At 43.8% G+C, this 20,148-nt stretch overlaps 1 protein-coding gene across 3 annotated transcripts in view; it reads left to right on the top strand.

Annotated features, from left to right (window-relative positions):
• ssbp4 (single stranded DNA binding protein 4) overlaps positions 1-19,407 on the top strand; it is an 84,887-nt gene extending 65,480 nt beyond the window's left edge. For 2 of the 3 annotated variants that reach the window (XM_040040088.1, XM_040040090.1), the window contains 12 exons: positions 7,388-7,471; positions 9,870-9,996; positions 10,136-10,203; positions 11,384-11,448; positions 12,773-12,818; positions 12,920-12,955; positions 13,091-13,145; positions 14,376-14,446; positions 14,668-14,746; positions 15,089-15,117; positions 15,204-15,305; positions 16,669-19,407. In XM_040040088.1, coding sequence (XP_039896022.1) covers positions 7,388-7,471; positions 9,870-9,996; positions 10,136-10,203; positions 11,384-11,448; positions 12,773-12,818; positions 12,920-12,955; positions 13,091-13,145; positions 14,376-14,446; positions 14,668-14,746; positions 15,089-15,117; positions 15,204-15,305; positions 16,669-16,752 — 846 coding nt within the window. In that variant the 3' untranslated portion in view covers positions 16,753-19,407. Of the gene's footprint in view, positions 1-7,387; positions 7,472-9,869; positions 9,997-10,135; positions 10,204-11,383; positions 11,449-12,772; positions 12,819-12,919; positions 12,956-13,090; positions 13,146-14,375; positions 14,447-14,667; positions 14,747-15,088; positions 15,118-15,203; positions 15,306-16,495 lie in introns of all 3 variants that reach the window. The other variant, XM_040040089.1, reaches the window with a different exon arrangement.
• Positions 19,408-20,148: the final 741 nt, after the last annotated feature.

Genomic DNA, 20,148 nt, shown 5'->3' with positions numbered 1-20,148 from the left:
ACGAAAAAGCACAACAAGAGGATTAGGTTTGATTACACATTTAAGAACAAGCAACCCAGGTATCAAAGGCAAATTTAAGAACCTGTTCAAAGCTGACACATGGCACGCACATGGCGAATTAGGGAGACATCTGTGCTCGGTAATTTATTTATCAAAGGTAAGACTGGGCTCGGGGTTCAGTCTGGTCAGTCGTATTACAAAGATGCAGATAAATAAGGTGAAGTGCTTCGGAAAGTGAATGACAGACTGCAAACTGTACAGAAGTGATTGAGGAATAGCATCTGAAATATTATTTCTTCTGTTAGGGCCGGCGCCGGTCCTTTAGTGGAGATTGCGGACTTTACAGAGGGATAATCACAAAGTTGCCCAAAGTTAACAAAGTGAGGTGTAACAGTGTTCAACCTCTCAACAAAAACCACCGACATATTTAAAAAGTTATGCAAAAATGTTTAATCTGCTTTTCTAACACATGTGAAAAAGCAGCGTGAGTGGAAGACACAGATGTCAAAGGACCCAGACGAGTCAAAACTTTCCACTGAGAAGAGGGACTCTGCTTATCCTTGAGAGGACAGCCACAAAGATCATACCCAACAATTCCCCTTGAATGACAGACTTTAAAATGAGAAGCAGTACTCGGGAAAACCTTTTCTCTGCATCGTGTACCTGCACTTTCCTTTAGACTTGGCTCATGAACATTAATGATGTATGATAATAATGAATGAAGCCTTTTTCTCCTGCTGTTCATGCTTCACCTCCACCATCACGTGATTTCATCTGTTTAGAGGCAAACATCACATGTTTCTCTGCGTGTTGGTGAAAGAGCTCAGGTCCTGGTGTAGTATTGCTTCAGTATCTTTGTAGACCGTGTCTGCATGTTGTAGCCGTGCACTGCAACCAGAAGGCAACGTGCTGTTGGCTTTTTGGAGGATAGCATCACCTCGCGATGAACAACACGCAGAGAGCAGAAGAATGTGGGCGAAGCAGTGGCGAGCGGCGTCGCCACCACGTCCTGCCAATGAGCAGACTTCCGCTATATTGCGTAGCAGCCCCCTCTCCCCATACGTGGCGATTAAGTTGGCAATACATCGCTGCTCCGTCTGGAAATTCACAATGGACAAAGACCTTCTTTGTCGTTTCGTGAAGCTGAGAGTTAAAACAACGTAAAGTGTCCCTGCTGCCGTTGTTTGAGGTGTGCTTTTGTACTGCTTTGTGCTTAACTCATTTGTTGCTCCTTTCGAAAAGACAAATTTTCAGCCAGTCAACATTCGACCAGCACGTAGCATCACGGCTGTCGTACTGCATGCTTTTGGCTTTTTGGAAACGTGTCCCTGCGGCCTCTACATTGGTTGAATTCCCACAATCCTTCTCACAGATCCACACTGGTGCACCAATGGATGGGCAGAAGCCTTAAGCACCAACAGTGAAGTAAGCATGAATAGTTTTCATCAATTAAAAAGCAGGTGGCTCCATTTTGGGGAACTTTCCATTGATACTCATGATTACTGAGGCCATGCCTCTGGGAGGGGGGGGGCATATCGCCTGTAGCAGTACCCCTTGTTCTTGTTGCTAATTTTTCTTTTCTGACTCTGGACTCGTCCTGCTGCTGATCAGATGCTTCTTGGCTGTGCCGCCTATTAATGTTTAAAACCTCAAAAACCTTTGCACGATACTGTAAATAATTTGGCACCGTCCCAGCGGGTTAACGGCTATCCTGCGGGAGAAAACACTCCTGATCGCGTGCTCCCGTCTCTGAGCTGACATGTTGCCATGTTGTATAGCATGAGCTAGCAGGAGACCCACTGCTGCCACTGCTGCTCTCTCTGGAATGTTAGCAAGGAATGACAATGAGTGTGCATTCAGTGTGTGTGTGTGTGTGTGTGTATGTGTGCGCTGCTACTCCTGGCTTTGTTTGTTGTGTTCAGTGATGCAGGCTGCTTTGTGTTCTCACTCTTTGTGTGTGTGTGTGTGTGTGTGTGTGTGTGTCCAGAAGTTTGACAGAAGTTACACACTGCCCTCTAGTGTTGGCAGCTATAAACAGGTGAAAAACCCTCAGCAGGCTGCTACTCTTCCACCCCTCTCTCCCTCGCTCTCACTCTTTCTGTTAGTGGTCCATCAGGGGCAGCAGTGTGGGTCTTCCTTAAGCTGAAATGAGCGGTGAGGAGGCGAGGGGGTTGCGTTGATGGGTTTGTGGTACTGTGCCAAGCTGTTATCTCCTTAGCCGGGTAGAAAATGATTTTATTAATTGCTTCATTTAACGCTCCCCGTGTCCCCCCCCCAACCTCCTCCTTCCCCTCTCCCACACGAATACACAAACAACGCCACACAAGCTCACGCACACTCGCACACTCTCCAAGCAAGCTACTTTTCAAACTCGCCCTGCATATACCTCCACGACAGTTGAAATGTTCTCTCGCTCCCTCTCTCTGCGGGGACCTGTAGAGGGAACAGTAGAGCCATAAAGGCCATATGCTGGCCCATTCAGATGTAATAGCAGGAAGGCCTGGGGAGGCCCAGTCAAAGGAGCTACGCTCCATTATGGTACATTATAGAGAAGAACAAGAGAGGAGCACTGTGAGTGTTTCTGAGCAAGTGTGTGTGTGTGTGTGTGAGTGTGTGCGAGAGAGAGCGTGAATGAGATTGTGTATTATCTACCCTGCAGGAACAAAAATTTGTTCTCACAATCATCATGTTGAGACCTCCATATGGGGACGAGAAGATGGTCCCCATGTGACCAGCTGGTAAAACTGGTGAAAGTAGTTTAAGGATTACGTGATGGTTATGTCAAAGATTCAGGTGAGGCAGGAAGCGCTCATGGTTATGTGCGAGGGTACGGCTCTGAAAGATGAATGCAAGTCAATGCGGTGTCCTCTCGATCGACTGAAACTAGGCTGTGTGTGTGTGTGTGTGGGGGGGATGAGAACCAGACTGCTGCAGCTGGGTCAGTGCAGTCAGACCCCGCAGGGGTGTCTTGTTAGACACACACAAACACACACACACACACGCTCTGGCTCGGCAACAACAGTAACCTCTGAGGTCAGACAGAGCTAGCGCTGCATTAGCCCCAGTGTGAACCTGCTGAGAGACAGAGCGAGCCAGTGCAGCTGGTGTTAACCACCCAGAACATACACACTGCACACGGAGTGGCAGAAAAAACCCACAGTGGTACCGGCACAGACGTCATAACTGTGCCGGCACGCCATCTCTGTGCTGCATGTACAACTAAATAAACACGTCCAGGTTTGCATGTCGCGTTGCTGGTTAAAAAGTGGCTTTTGTGGAGACTTGACTACGTCTCAGATGATGATGAGATTAATAGAATCAATGAAAGGTAAACTGACACATCTCACAGGGAGAGGAAGCACCTGTCTGAAGAGCCCTGCTGCTGCTTCTGCCTTTTATAAAGGGTAACAAGTCCTTGAATACGTGCTTCTGCTCATGAGCAGTGTTATTTTCATGCGTAAGTACGAGCTCATCTCTCCTGCCAAAATCTGTGCTCTTGTATGGCGTACCTGGCGGTGCAGCAGTACTGTATCCGTGCCCGTGGGAACTCGCTTGTTTCGAGCTGTCAGTCAGGCGTGTTTATTTTTCCGCTGTAGTTCCAGGTTCCTGGTGTCGAGCTCTGTGGCTTGGATGGCGGAGCGCTGACAGAGCGCTCACACGGGGAGGGCGGAGCAGTGGGCCGGGTGGGAAAGTGAGGTAGAGCCGGAGGGTGGATGTACCTGCTTCTCTCTAGCTCCGATGCAAAAGAGAAGCAGGTACATGTGCAGCTGCCTCTTACATGGAAAGCGATGCACACGAGTGAAGAGGCACGCTTGTCTAACAGCTGTGTGTGTTTAGCTGAAAGTCAGTCAACTGAAACATCATCAGCAGATATGATGATTGATGATTTTGCTCTGATAATTAAAATTAAAAATTGCAGCTATTCGCGAGAGAGCAGTAGTATCACAATGTCATGCAAACGTATGTATGCCAAACTTATTCTACAAATTCTATATCTTTCTGATTGGCTGCCTCTTGCAAGAAAAACTATTTGAACAGCTTCTGGGAGGAGCTTCTGTGCATACAGCCAGAGCTGTGATATCCCTGCTCAGGGACATCACACAGAGCCAGGAGTAGAAAAGAACAGTCTGAAACTGAGTACTTAGAGCAATCTGAAGCACGCTCACATTCATACCTACAATTTAGAATAACCAATTAGTCTATTGTGCGTGTCTTTGGACCGTGGGAGGAAGCTGGAATAGTCTAAGCATGTCAACAGGAAAGCCCCACCCTGCCAGTGGATTCAAATCTTTTTGCTATAAGCTGACAGCGCTAACAACCACTGCGCTGTAGTTATAATATATATTAGTATAATAGGTCCACTTTAGGCAAGCGTGCAGAATATTTGCATAAAGTTATGTTTATTTTAGATTTTTATACATTTAATATTTAAAATTGGCCCTTTTATTAGGAGAAGTGTAATCTAGTGTACAGTGGTGTAGCCGATAACTGTGTGTTGGTGTCTATTTGAGTAAACTGCACTAATACTGTCAACCAGCGAGTGTCAAGGGCACTCCCATAATCCTTTACCTTTAAAATGATGTTAAAGACACACCTGTTAAAGTAAACCCCCCTCCTCCCCCCGGCAGCCCGCTTTCAGTGCTCATACTGTACCTGCAGGTATATCAAAGCCAGCATACACTCAGCACCTGAGACAAGATCCTGCTATCACCTGTGAAGAAAGAGGGAGATCTTATATTTGCACTCACCGCCACTCATCTTGCACACATGCTCACACACACACACACACACACACACCTGTAATGTTACTTGATAGCCAAGTGCTTGACAGAAGCTCTGGCAGACTAGCAGATAAGTCTGGTCTGGCGGTGGGTGGTCCCGTTTCTCCACATTGATGCTAGTAACAGGTTTCTAGCGGTGTGACTGCTGCCAGAGTCAGATGATGCTGCTGTAGTACGAGACGCGGAGGTCAGAGTTGACGTTAGTCCCGTGATACGGCGTCACTTTAACGTAGAGGTGTTTGCTGTGAGAGATTAACTTATGAGTGGTTTCAGCTCATTTGCTCTAATAATATAAACTGAAACTGTAGTTCACATAGCAGTGATTGAGTCTTCAGTTCAATGTTGATTTAAGTGACAGAATAATTTCAGTTATTTTCAGAGGGGGATTTATTCTTCTATTTCATTGCCATAATGATGTTTGATTGGGTTTAAATATTTGGCACTTCTTTGGAGAGTGGAAGTGAGCTCCAGAATTAAGCTTGCTTTGGCCCTTGATTCTGTTTTGGACGGTTTTAACTCTGGCAAACCGGATCAAGTGTCATCACGGCAGAATTTAGAAAAATAATACCACGTTTGAAAATACCCTGAATTATCCTTTGGCAGCAGTGCTGTAATTGAATGCTGATTACAGGCCACTTCGTGAATTGATCTGACCCCATCCTGGCAATTAACAATTCCTGTGCATGGAAGTCAATGCGGCCCTTTGAAAATGTCAGTGACAGATCTTATTAGAAGCATTCTTTGTTGGTGTAACAGATTAAATATGATGGTTGTGAAGACATTCTACATATTTACAGTGAATTTTAATTTTTAATTTTCTCATTTTGACCTCTGATGAAAGAGATAAAGAGGGCTTTGCTATTGTATACGAGCGGCATGCTAACAAAGGATTGCTTTGTGCACAATGAAGTGAAGTGAGGCAGAATTAGAATCCCAGTAGAACTTTGGTCATCTCTTTCAGATCATTTACTACTTTGTCTCCCGTCAGTATCGTGTTTTTCAGATATTATGCCATACTCATTTTCCTCTGAGTGCTGGTGATGTGCTTCTGATTTCCCGTAATAATGTCCAGGAGAGCTGTTTGAACTGAATGTTACATACCGGGAAATAAAGTATTTCCCTGTACTTCAGCATTAGCATCAGCTACATAAAACACGCTTATCTCATTGAAGTAGAGTGATAAATTGTGCTTGTGTAGTTGATCATTTTTTAGACTCAGGAGAGTTTATTGAAATTACAGCCTTTTAATATACAAGCACACCCCCCAAAATACCAAAGCTCCAGTTATATTTAACGCAGTGGTGTGCAGTGACTTTTACAACAAGGCAAGCGGGGAGACAACCAGCGACCAGAAACTCAAGAAGAAACACAAATGTTCTTCCATTGGACCACATTAAAGCCTTTTCGAGTTTTTCTCCTGTCCATCTTTATTCTTATATACATGCTGACAGCCCTGTGCATCTTGCAGCACTCTTCCCGGACATCTTCACCTCTCTGCGTGCTGTACCTACCCTGAAGTATTCTAAAATATTGTACTACTCACGTCTGTAGTGTCATCAAAATTTTTGGGATTCGCTGAGTTCCCGCGAATTCTAAAGGAATTTTCCTTTATTGAAAGCAAGAATAAACTATTATTAAAAAAATGTCAGCAAACACCAAACTCTATTATTGGCAATGGTAAATAAAGTATCAAAAGTAAAAGTACTTAGTGTGCAGAAAAACGTTCCCCAACATGTTATATGGATGTTAATATAACATCCATATGATGGATATGAATGTTATTGCTGTAGGTGTTTAAGGTTGGGTGAATTTTAAATGTTGTAAATACTATATGCTAAGTATATTGCATTTAGTATATTAAATTAAAACGCTTGAGCAATGAGGACCATGAGTAATCACCACTTAGTGATTGCCTCCATTGTTGATTGTTTTTTTATATAAGCTGTATAAACAAATGATTTCTCAGAGATGCTAATCTGCCTTACCTGTTAAACTTCTTCACATTGCACTCTAACCCCTCTAAATTACACTTGTTGGTATCGGTGGTTAGTAAGAGAAAATGTATCTGATGATAAATCACAGAGGGTTTGTTTAGTTGCTAAACAAACAGGCAGATTGAAACTGATCTCAGAGCAGTGAAAGCAGAGCCAGCAGCAGATTGTCTATGTGTCGTATGGACTGCGAACGCCTCGGTGTCCCCCCAGATGAGCTGGAAGAGTTAGCCAGAGTGACAGAAGTGTGAGTTTCCCTGCTTAGACTCCTGACCTGAACCTGGATAAGTAGATAGATGGATGCAAACAGATGAGAAGCTGTAGACAGAAAGTTGTTTAAAATAAGAGAGATTGGTTTCAGGATTTGATTGATCTCTACTTTTAGATTTCACTGTTCAAGCACTGCTTGCCTTGCTTGCCCTGATGGAGTGCCGCTAATAAATTTCCTAAAATCTGGCCAAGAAAAACTAAACCAAACCTATAACTGCAGTACTCACATTAAAAGTGATTTATTGAAGGTTGATTGCGCTAATAATGTTTCCCCAGAAAGATTTGCATTCATTACAGTCTTGAAGCTCGTTTTTTAAAAACAACTTTAAATCTGTTCTTCAACAGGGTCCCCCAGGATCTCAGCCTTCACCTCACACACAGCCTCCTCCACATAACCCCACTAATCCCATGATGGGACCTCATGGACAGGTAAGAACCAAACATTTATCCAGTCTGTCACTTTGCTTGTAGGTTCCTTCTTGAGCCTACCCTTGATTCCACTCGCTCACTCGCTCAAATAACAGTGAAAAGTGTACAAACAGCACACAGGTCCCTCGTGCTAACAGGCAGGACGGGCAGCATCCACAATGGTGGATTGGATGAATAATTTAGCTGTGTTGGCCCAGCTGTAAAGAGCGGAGGTGCATCTGGAGGGCCTCCTCTCTTCCTCAGCCCAGCACTCACCATCCCGTAGTCCATCAATAGACCATTAATATTGCAGCACAGCCTGACATTGTGCAGCTCTTCATGCACAAACCCACCACAACACGGTCAAAGGAGGAGAGAAGAGGAGCCGAAGAGAAAGCCGACTTAGGTGACAAGGGTACAAATGAAAACGGTAGTGAGTCGGTTCTCACTTCGAGGACTAATTGTTATTATATAACTCATCTTCCACTTGCTCCAACCACACACACCCGGCGACACACAAAACATGTAGTACATAATTATAATTTAAATGCAGTCTCATGCTGTATTTGTGTTGTGTGTGCTTATCTCTGTGATAAGATGATGATACAAACATCATGCGGCTCATGCTCCGTGACCAAAACACCCAAGTCTTACCCAATCAGCATTCAAATCTGCACGTTTCCTCTTGATACTAAAATAGTTGGACTGACTTTTGAATTCATTCTTATCGTCTAACATCGATATGTGGTCCACCGGGCGTGGATATTTGTAGTTGTAGCAACGTATTCTCAAAGGTAATTCTGAAAACCATCTGTCTCTGGTGTTTTACATTATTCACTAGTTGTTCGCCGGCTCTGAAATGCATGTCCCGGCCAGCCTTGTCTTGTCCCCTCTCTGCTGAAACATAGTGAACGTGTCTTAGGTTTCTGGTATGAATCACGCAATCCAGGCAGAATCTTTGTAGCTACACTGCCTGCGTATGCGAGGTCGGTAGTAAAATGTCCACCACCGAGTGGCACAGAAACAGAGACGGGGTGTAGAACTACTGCTTTCATCCAGCCGTGTGATGTTAATGCCCCCCACCCGCTGCAACATTATTGTCCTTGTATTGTTCTTCTGGTCCAGATCTCTATCCTGCATGGTTTTTTCCCCCATCTTCCTAACTCCCCCTTTACCTTTATCCTAATGGCATTTATCACCTGAGGTCTTACTTTCCAAAACTTAACAACAAGCCCCTCCTTACTTGGAAACAGAACAAAAATACAGCATGCACATTGTTCTTCAGCGCAATAGCTCCCCCTGTTGACGTGCAAAGATAAAGCCTCAAACATGAGAAGGTCAGCTATAGAGAGTCAGGTTTGCTAATCATCTTGTGCCTTATGTCATTTCAAAGTGTCACTTGTCAAGAACAGTTTGGCTCTCACCCGAGGGGAAAGATATGACTAATCTATTTTACATGGAAGTATTCTTGCTTCCGGAGAGCACATTTGTACACGTTTTGAGAGTAATAGAAGCTGGTTGAAATGATATTATTATCATAACATCAGTTAAATTTTTTATAGAGATCTGTGTTTATTAGTTCCCAATCAGAAGCACCAAAAGGCAGCGTACACTGTGATTTATGGATGCAGTGTTTTAAAAGCAGAATCTGATGTTCGCTAAGCTGGTAATGACGGTGGCATGCTGAGACATGTGTACTGTGATGTTTTGTGTATTTTTAATATGTGCAGCGCTTTCTATCGTTTTATCTCAATTTAATTTCCGTCGTGTGTTTAATGACTCCCGCTGCAGTCGTTTTACAAGCCCTGCTATAAATAAATATTGTCATAATATCCTTATGATTACCTTATGTTTGTTTTATTTACTTGATACATTATGTTAATATCTAATCGTGCCAGTCCCTTTAAATTGCTTTTCTTTCGATGCTGATTTCATTAAACTGCAGCCACATTCTGCACTAACTGCACTGTGGCTTCTTTGTGTTTTGGGGCATAACCCTAGCTTTGTGTTGTCATTAGCACAAACATATTTGAAGGACTCTCAGTCAAGAAATGTACATGTGTGTTAGTGTTTTGGCTTCTGATCATTATTATTTCATATTGTGGGCCACGTAGAGCCCATTTTGTTCTGAATTGGGCCAGATCCTGAATCCTGAATTTGTATAGTAGAAAGCAAAAAAACTGCCATTTCATTGTTTATTTACTTTGGTTTAGTATGAGTGGCCATGGAGAAGGAAAAGCTGTAAAATATCTGAAAATACAGTTAAAATTCCAAAACGTATGGCATCTTTCACATTTTCCAAAGCTGTCCGGCGGGCCGGATATGAGTTTTTGACTGACCACTTCTGGCCCCCAGGCCTTATGTTTGCCATCACCTGGAATAAAGTTGTTGTTTTTTTCTTCGCTTGTCCTTTCTGCAGCCATTCATGTCTCCACGGTACCCAGGTGGCCCAAGGCCCTCCCTCCGTATGCCAAATCAGCCTCCCGGGAGCATCCCCGGGTCACAGCCTCTCCTTCCAAACAGCCTGGACCCCACCCGACCTCAAGGTACTGACGGCCATAGTGTGCTGTTTTGCAGAGAAACTTTATATTGGCTTCTAAATGAGAATCTTCTTTCTTCCTCCTGTATGGATTTGTTATTGATCCAAGTGGTGCTGCCATGCCAACACTCTGTGTTTTATCACAGGACATCCAAACATGGGCGGTCCAATGAGAATGAATCCCCCCCGAGGCATGGGAGGCATGGGCCCACAGGTAAACCACCAGTGTTTTTTTACACAAACGACCAAATTAGTCATATAGAGTAAAACACAAAGGGCCGCGTTACTAAAGCAAGTCACGACAGTGGATAGTGTCCTTCAGCTCCACCAGCCCACTGCACTCCCACTCAGCAGCTGCCACACAGCCAGGTTTGGTGCCTGGTCTTTAGTTTATGAGCAAACTCTGTGTTTGGTTGCCCTTCATTAGGGGCTTCCATAAAAAACAGCTATAATGTCAAAGCAGCAATCTATAAACAGCATGCAGATAATCCTTCTCCTTTGCTAAGCAGGAATTTTGGTTCCGCCAATCTCTTAACTTTGCCTTTAAATGTCAGAAGCGCTCTGACGCCGATCTTGGCTGCGACCAGAGCCCACCCACTGCTAACGCCAGTTCTACATGTTAAATCCTACTTGCTGACTCCCACCTAGAGAGACAGAGACTGAATGCTTAGAGTGCTATGAGCAAGCCACCACCAACACATATTTTTTTTTAAAAGTGGTGCCAAAGACGATGCTGTCGGTTTCCTTTTATCACTTTAATTTGTGTTAATGTTGTTTTTTTTCTAATACATAAGATGTTTAAACAGCAGCGTCCTTTTGAATTACCATTATAAGACAGCTGCTTCATTCTGCACCCAGCCACCGCGCGCACACACACACGCACACTCTCTCCCCGTGCCCTTCGTCCCCTCTCTGTGCCACCCTGGCTCGGTGACTTTGGCAGTGAGCGTACCAGCAGCTGGTGTGGCATCTGCTCGACAAGTGTAATCGTCTGCTGAACAAAACTCTTCCTCTGAGTGGAGCTGCTCTCTGGCCTGCCCCCCTACTCACTCACTCAGTCATACACACACACACGTGTCCAAAGACACACGTGTAGCGCCAGCCAAAGCAGCCCACTGGGCAGCGATGAAAACATACACGCAAACACGCGGGAGGGCGCGCACACATAGAGACACTTACTGTATACAGAGACTCACAACATGTGCAGAGTGCGCAGGCTCTTCCACACACAGCTGTCCTCTTTCACGCGCAGCCCACACACAGCTCATACATCCACATAATTAAACACTAGTTAGTGGGAGACATGATCGTCGCTGACCTTCATTAAGATTCAAACCTTTACACAGAGCAGGTGCGAGGCTCTGTGCTGACTGTGTGGTCATCTCTTTGTGCAGAACTATGGCGGAGGGATGAGGCCTCCTCCAAACTCCATGGGGCCAGGGATGCCCGGCATGAACATGTTAGTAGACTGTTTTTCTTTTTATGGCTGTAAATTCTGTATATACTTCTATATGATAATGTTTAAATCACCTAAATAATGGGCAAAAATAGTAGTAATATATTAGAAACCCCAAATTTCATCTCAAACCAGCTTGGTGACAGATGAGGGAAGAAGAAACATCCCACAGAACCATCAGGCAGAAAAAAGACTTACACTGAAAAGTGATATAAAGACTTACACTGGTTTAAGGTAAAAGTAGAAAGTCAGGATAAGCTCTCCGATAAACGCAGACTTTAAAGATGTCACCGACATCAGAGGCCTTGTATCCTGGCTTTACTCTGACCCTGACACAATGGGTCTCAGGCTAGGCACCGACGCATACGGCAAAGAAATTTCAAATGAGAAGAATTAAATAAAATAGTGCTGTATAGGGTTACAGGGCATTTTCCTCATAATGCGCATGCACGGCAGTTTTAAGACGTCCTGCAGCAGCTCTGCACTTCAGGGTCACTGGGCCTAAGAGGGAAGTACAACAGAGTGTCATCAGTAAAATTACGGAAAGAAATCCAGTAACCACGAATGCTGTGACCCGGGGGAAGTATGTAAAATCATACTGCAGCTACAAATGAGCCCCGAGCCACACCGTGCTTTATGAGTGTGGATAAAGAGACATAGTAGTTATTGATAGGTGCAGCCTGTTTGAGAGATAATGTGAAAATCATTATAAAGCTGAGCCAGACACCCACAAGGCACCAGAGTTTGTAAAAAGTACTGTGATCAATTGTGTCCAATGCTGCGCTCGAGTCCAGCGGTGCCAGATAAAGAGCACATGCCTGCTCAGAAGCCACTGGGAGATCGCTGGTGACCTTCAAAAGAACAGTCTCTGTGCTGTGGTATTTACCGATGCCAAATAGAAACTTTGCAAAAATGGAATTATTTTGTGGAGCAGAAACATGTAGCTCAGACACCTTTTCTTTCATAGAGTTTCTTTTGACGAAAGGCAGATTGGAGATGATAATTCTCCAGGAAGGTGATATCCACGTTAGTGTGGCTGCACAGAAAAAGTCAATCAACTTTCAACCCCAAAGAGTAAACGTGGCACTAAAAAAAACAACAAGTCGTCTTCTGTTTCAGAGTCTCAATGCTTGTCCTGTGACTGACCGTCACTCCAATAAAAAAAGTCCTTTCCCTCAATAAAGTTCCCAGAAAGCCGAACAGTCAGGTTTCTAGATCATTTCTGCACGTCAGCTGATGAACTCTACTTTTGCAATAATCTCTAGAGTCCACGTACATAACAAATAATAAAACCTCCCCTTTATCCTCGTACCTGTCTGCATTTCAGGGGTCCTGGCGGAAGAGGTCCGTGGCCGAACCCCAACACCAACTCAGTGAGTCACACCCTCTCACATCTTCAGGTCCACGTGACCGAGTGCATTTACAATAACTGTGCTTCATGTTGTGTTTCACCCCGGGTCTCTCCTCCCCACAGATAGCTTATTCATCTTCATCTCCAGGCAACTATGTGGTAAGTGTCCCGTCACGAACTCGTGTTCGACCACGGGCCATAAATTACCTGTCACGCTGTGATATCTAACAGGCGCGCTGCCGTCTAGATGCACTCGGTGCTCATTTCTCTCCCTCGCTTGCTCTCACCCCTCAGGGTCCTCCGGGGGGAGGCGGCCCACCAGGAACTCCCATCATGCCTAGCCCTGGAGGTGAGTTATACATTTCAGTTTCCCTTCTGGTTTCTGCTTTAATCCGGTGCTCACTGAAGGAGGGTTTGTCTAAGAAACATCAAACGTGTTCTCCGTCAAATACACATTTCTCTTTGGGAGACAGATCGGGCTCTAAATACGTGAAGAATTGAGCCTTTAGGAGGAGTTTTAAGTGTAAAACACTGAAAAATGGAAGGAAATATGCATGTGCTTTTGTTGGAACTCTCAAATGTGATGTTCATGAAAAATCCTTCGTCACACTTTTTTTTTTTTTTAACTTAAGGCATAGAGTGAAAAATACTCGAGTGGAAGCAGAGGCATACAATCAACTGACTAATCCCTTTCAGGTCTGACCCATCAATAAGGTGTCTCTGTGGAGGATTGACTGCAAACAAAACGCTGCGGGCGGTTGTCCTGTAGATGTTCTGTTTCTGATGGCCCGTGAAAAGCTTCTTTTTGTGTTATATGCACGCCGCTATTGTGATATGTCGCGGGGCAGCCCTTTGCAGTCCTGTTCGCACCTACACTGAGAAGGAAAACATATTCCACTGCAGTCACACACACACAAAAGTGCTCACCTCACTCTGGAATTAGCCCCCTTCCTCCAGTCACGACAACAAAAGCCGCATTCAGGAACGCTAATGGGCAAGATTTCTCTACCCCATGTGCCGTGCATGCGCTCTGTCCATCTCTGCTCCTCGTCTTTCAGCTCGTCATTCATCTTTCTCGTGCTTTTCTCAGTTATCTGCTCACAAATTTCTACCTGCAATGTCAGATCAAGGTCACCTCACTCTTCTGAATCTTTTAAGAACAGACCGACTCGCACGCGAGGAGCGACACAGCGTGTACTGGTTGATGCCAAGTTACCAGGGTGTCCGTATAACAACTAATCTTCTTGTTACAGGAATAAGATGGGTTTCTTTGACTGTGTGTTGCAGAGAGCAGCGAGTGTATTGACTGGCAGAAAGAGGAACTGATGCTTTTTCTATTTCTTCTTCTGTGGTGGTCTTTGTCCTGTACTGTAGCAGAAACTATTACACCAATGGTAAAATTGGTGCTGCCTATGTGTCTTCAGTTTTCCCCATTCTTTACCTCAAGGACCAAAACTTCTTTCAATAATTTTTCATGGATTTTGCATATGAAAAGAGGCAGTTTACCTGTAAGTGCTTCCCAGTCTGGGAGGAGTGAAGCACAGTGAGCCTAAACATCCACCTGCTCTTCTGTTCGTAGATTCAACAAATTCAAGCGAAAACATCTACACAATGATGAACCCCATCGGCCCTGGTGGTAATAGACCTAATGTACGTATCGACGTTTGGCTCAGTTTTCATATATTTATTTATTTTCCTTTTTATAAACCAGTCAGCTAACATGTTGTGTTCCCCAAGCTGCAAAAATACTGAGAGACAGTACCTTATTTAGCTGTAGCCGTTTTGTCTTAAAACCCTCTGATGGTAATTTTTGATCTATTATATTGGACTATAGAAATAAAAATGACTGACGTGACTGTTTTTTGTTTTAGTTCCCAATGGGACCAGGTCCCGATGGGCCCATGGGTGGAATGGGTGCTATGGATCAGCATCATATGAATGGATCACTAGGTGCGTACCTAAAGATGCGGTACAGTAAGCTATGAGCCCATACACTGAATCTTATGACACTGAAAAGCTTTTAGAAGGTGGACTCTGCCCTCTAATGGCAGATCAAGGAAGTGTTGTCTCAGTATTGAGCAAAGGGAAAATTGATTAGTGGGCCAGTGAGTTAGGCCAATTGATCCTGTTGATGTATGAGACATGATTGGTGAAGCCAGCTGAGTTAGTGCTCATCTGTATGTGTAACAAATAGCTTAATTAAAAGCCATTAGTTGTTTAAGTGCAAGCAATTTCTGCTAGCTCTGGATATCCTGCACTGACACTGTTTTTCTTTTTCCTTTTCTAATGCAGGCTCTGGTGACATGGATGGGTTGCCAAAGGTAAGACTGTCCGTGCCTGCGTGTCTCTCTTTGTCCATCTGTATGAGTTCTTTATTCTCATTGGTGCGTTTCGTCCACGTTTGTAGAATTCTCCCAACAATATGGCAGGCATGAACAATCCTCCCGGCACTCCGCGGGATGACGGCGAGATGGCAGGCAACTTTTTAAACCCATTCCAAAGTGAAAGTGTGAGTTAAAAAAAAAAACCCTCAAAGTGTTTGACACAGATTCCCGCCGGCATGAGACTCACTCACGCCCTCCACGTTAGATGATCGTAGCTGCCAATTGTCCACGGCAACCTGGGGGATGGTTTTCTAAAGACAAATATAGATGGAGGTCTGAAGTGATCCATTTTAGAAAGCTGGCAAGTCCCCTGCCGTCTCAGGCAGGACTCATTTACCACCAGACTGAAGTGAGACGTTTTTCAAAATTAAGACATGACAGTCACGTGAAACTACTCCTTTTGCTCCAGAACATCCTTATGTTAACAGACTGAGAGCTTTGAAGATGTTTTACTATGAAAACTCAGGGTGGAGAGTGTAACAGCACAAAAATCTTCTGTCAGCGTGAAATCTCACCTCGGTGCAGATATGTGGCTGAGCTGAGAGCTGTGATTTTTAAATATGGAGGGCCTCAGTGTTACTACAAGCTTAGACGTAGCTTAGACTGGACTTAGTTGGCTTATTTTTGTTAACATTAAGAGACGGAGCAATGAAAACCTTTCATTTCCTCATTGCTCAGTTCAAATCTGTGTTCAGATGCCACAGATGATCCATATCCTGCTGCTGGTGTTTGTTAGTTTTATTAGTTTTATTGTATTTTTACTGATCCGTGCATGTTAATCACAGTCTCCTGTGAACTTATGAGTTAGCTGTCAGGAAACCTTGTAGTGCTGCCTTGCTTTACGATGATAAGAGCTAAATTAACACCGTGTTGGTTTGCACACAAAAGTCTCCACGGTTTGGAAATCTGCCCCCTGCACAGTCCTTCGTGTCACGCCCCATGTTCCCAGCTTTGTCCGACTCTCTCGCAGAAACACAGCATGCACACACACAAGCATGGACAATAACACACATCATGCCTTCTCTGGTGCATGGAGCGATTTCTGTAGCGTGATTAATGTCAGACTGTACCGTCACTGTGATCTGAAATTCCCTCACATTTTCTCTCTGGGCTGGGCTTCGCTCTGCTTGCTGAGTTTACTGACATACAGAATAAACTAAAAGGAGCTTTGTGTACTGCTGAAGGCTGGTGGACTTGACATGGCATTTAGTTTAAGTAGCTGAACTGCTTTTATATTAAACTGGATAGTGGAACAAGTTAAATATAGTATTAGCTTATCTTTTCTCTCTTGCTCTCTTTTTCTCTCTCTTTACAGTATTCACCCAACATGACGATGAGTGTGTGATTTTTTTTTTTTTTTAATCTTTTATTTTATTTTACTTTTTCATCTCCCTTTATCTCAACCTCCCTTTCCCGTCCACCCTGATGCGTCTTGCATTACCCTCCTCCTCTTCCTCCTATTCGTGGATGGTGTGCTGTGCCACACAGCCCCTGGGGATTCCCCTGGAAAGCAGGATTCGCCTCAAGGCCCCCCATCCCACCAACACCTCCAAACTGGGTGTAAGAACATGAAAAGGCCTCCGAGCAGCAGGAAGGATCTCGTCTTCGCTCCGTCGAGGGTCCGAGCGCCGTGAGACCGCGAACCTGCCCCAAGCGTGTCTTTCTCGCATCCGAAACCTGCCCTAGTGGGTGACGTCCAGGCCCAATCGAGACGCCCCTTCGCATTCAGCTCCGCCCCTCCGTCACCCTGTTCTCACATCAAGCTGATTAAAACTGACGAGGGCGCGCAGCAGTCCTCCGACCCGGGGCCGAGAGCCCTCATTTCAAAAGCTCTGCTCCTGTGACAGGATTGGTTAAAAAAGATGAACTGATGATGTCATTTTGGGGCGAGAACGGTTTTCATTCAGTGTTTGTATTTTTTGTTGTTGCTGATATTATTGTTCTAATTTTCATAATTGATATCGTTTGACTAATGTAGTTATGATTTCCTGTAAAGGGCACATTTTCTCTCAGCAGCAGCAGCGACGGTGACAGAATAAGCACACGCTCGAAAAATGCACAATGATTTTCTGTTTACGTGATTTGATTTGTTGTTTGTCTCGTTTCTGCCGCCGTCAGCCTCGCGTCACAAACCTCCTTTAATGTTTGTCTCCTAAATGTGTTCCCCAAACTTCACGGGAAGAGTATCTGGGTAACCGAGTTGTGTTTTCAGGTACAGTGTGTCTATAGATGCACCTGACGATCACACGTCTAACTGTACTGTCTTAAAAAGTAACCCTTCTCCTAGCTTCCTGCTCTTTTGCTGGTAGAAAATGGCTCCGATGACACCCTGACGTGATTGTCAGGTGCCATTTTTAATTCAGAAATTTTGTGAATCCACTCGTCTCCTCTACGGATTGGGTCTTTTCTGTAAATGTAACATATTTAGCTTGTACTGTGTTTTCTTTTCTATCTTTTGTTTTAATTATTTGTTATTTACAAGTCGTCTGTGACTCCTGGAACGTGTTTCCCTACCCTTCATCCTCTTGCTTTGTTTGATTTCACTGTTTTTATGGACTCCAAGTGGCCCCTTTTCTCCTCCCAGGATTCATTCTGGTCCATCCAGCAACTCCTTTTTGGGCTGGAAGCAAATGTGGGAGACACTCGTTTGGGTTGAAATCACAAATCCTGCTGGGTCCACCTTCTTAACTGTGCGTTAAATACCTGCCTCTGTGGAGTTCCCATCAGTGAGTCCCACATGTGCGGGATAACGGACCCGTGGGAGCGCTGATGATGGGAGTTGATCGTAAACCATCTAAAGAAGAGGATTACTTGCAATCAATAAGTTTCCATTTTGTTTTTGTTTTTAATTTCAAATGTATGAAATTGATTAAAAAAAATAAAGCCCATAGAATCTGCACACAGAAACGTCAATGTCACACAGTACGCTATTTAATTTGTTTCTGATGAACACTCGCGGTCACCGGTTCAGAGGGTAAACTGTTTCTTTCAGTTGCTTCGCAGCTGTTTTCAAACCAACGACAACTGAGCAACCAGCGTTGCATCTATGGGTGGTGGTGATGTACTTCTCAATTTCCTGATATCAATGTGAACAGTTTGTACACAGCGTTAAACAGGGACATCTCCAGGGTCTGGCCGTCGGTGGCCTGGAAATCACTCAGTCCAGTGTTCCTCCTATGTAGTAACACAGCCTCCCGCACCCCTCCCCCCTCCTTCCACACCCCTCACCCTTTGATTTCCCTTTTTGTAAATACTGTATAATGCATTTTGATATCATTGACATGTTTTGATATGTCAGTCACTACCAATGAATACAGCTGAAAGTAAATTATAAATAGATCTGTCCATGTTTTTCATAGTGAAAGGATGCACTGACTATTTGGCTCATGTGGCTAAATTTCTAGAATACAGTAAACATGGCTAAATGTATAGAATACATTGACACGCTTAATGCAGACCGTACGCTAAAGGCGTGCGTGGCGGGGAGGACGGGACAGAGAGGAGCAAAGAGCCACGGCGTCCTCGCTCTCCCTCCACTCCTCTGTTTTGGTTTTGAAAAATCGTGTGAATAGTTTTTCCAGAAAAATGACAAAAAAGGGCATCTTCTCACAAAAAAAAAACATGTGACCTCATATTGCAGTTTTTAATATGAAGGATTTTTATCAATTTAAGAAACTTTTAAAAAGGAAAAAATACTTAAGGAAACCTCATTTTAAATTAAGAAGATCAAAATGTAATACTTATGGGGAAAACTGTGTCCTTTGCTATTCGCTCCTGTAATAGCGTTGTATAGTTTGAAGCTCTCTCACTGATCCTCTCTCAGTCCTCTGTGTATATCGATCGTCGGCCATCTCTGTACTTCTATTGTGATGTATAATACTGTACCATTAGGAAGATTTGCTGGTCGGGCGGGGGGGTTGTATTGAGACGGGGAGGGGTGGGGAATCGGGGTAAGGGCGTTTAACGATTCTCCTGTACCGTTCGCGGTCCTTTCTGATGACACGGCAGTATTCAATATGAAGCAGTCTGTCTCTTGGGTTTGCTTTGTATTTCATGGTAGGATAGTTCAGAATCTTGTCTTAGGGACTTAGGCGTCTTGTGTAGGTAATAAAGATGTTCTTTGTATGTTTCTTTATATTGTAAAGTTTCTTTAGACTGAAAGAAAAACAGATAATTTGCTTATCAAAAAAGAAACAATGCATCAATAATAAATGTCATTTGATTTTTCCTTGTTGTTTGACTCTCTCTCCCTCTTAGCGCTCATTTAACTCATCTTCCATATAGTCTCGGGCAATCGCTCTTGAGTCATCCCTCGTTTCTTCATATTTTGCTTCCAACGAGCCGGGCTTTATCATATTTTGAAAGTGCGCTTGAGCAATAGTGCTGCGGGCTTTCTGAAGAATTTTCTACGTTTTTCTTTTCACATTGACTACAGATGATTCATTCAGAGAATCCAGGCTGTGTTGAAGAATATAAGTGGTCATACCAAATTCTTTAAAGCCTCTTCTGTACTGTATTTCCATCTATGTTTTCTACATGTTTGAATAAGGTGCTGCAGTTATTTCCCATTAACCAAGCCCGAGGGGTGACTCAAGACTTTTGCTTGGTTGTGATGATGTTAATCAGTAAAAACATATTTCGACTGGAAACATCTTTTTCCTGGAAAACTTTACATCAGCATTGTTTATTTGTGTTTGGATGAAACGCATGTCTAGCCATTGTGAATATGTAAATCACAGTTTTAAAATCATTATTCAGAATAAATCAAAACATTAGAGAGCTGCACACAAAGTCTTCATGTGTAAATTCACCCCCTAAATCACTGATACAAACTGTTTTGTTTTTAATTTAATACATTTTGAGTGTTCTTAGCTTTCAGTGTGTTCATCGGTGTTGTAAACTAGCAAAAATAAGTCATTTTATATCATTACAAATAGCAGCTGCAGGCGTACATCGCTGCCTCTGAGG

This window comes from Simochromis diagramma, unplaced genomic scaffold, assembly GCF_900408965.1.
Source record: "Simochromis diagramma unplaced genomic scaffold, fSimDia1.1 OVJJ01000026.1, whole genome shotgun sequence".
Classification (NCBI taxonomy): domain Eukaryota; kingdom Metazoa; phylum Chordata; class Actinopteri; order Cichliformes; family Cichlidae; genus Simochromis; species Simochromis diagramma.
Note: the sequence above shows the minus strand (reverse complement) of the source record. Positions and strands in the feature narration are given on the sequence as shown.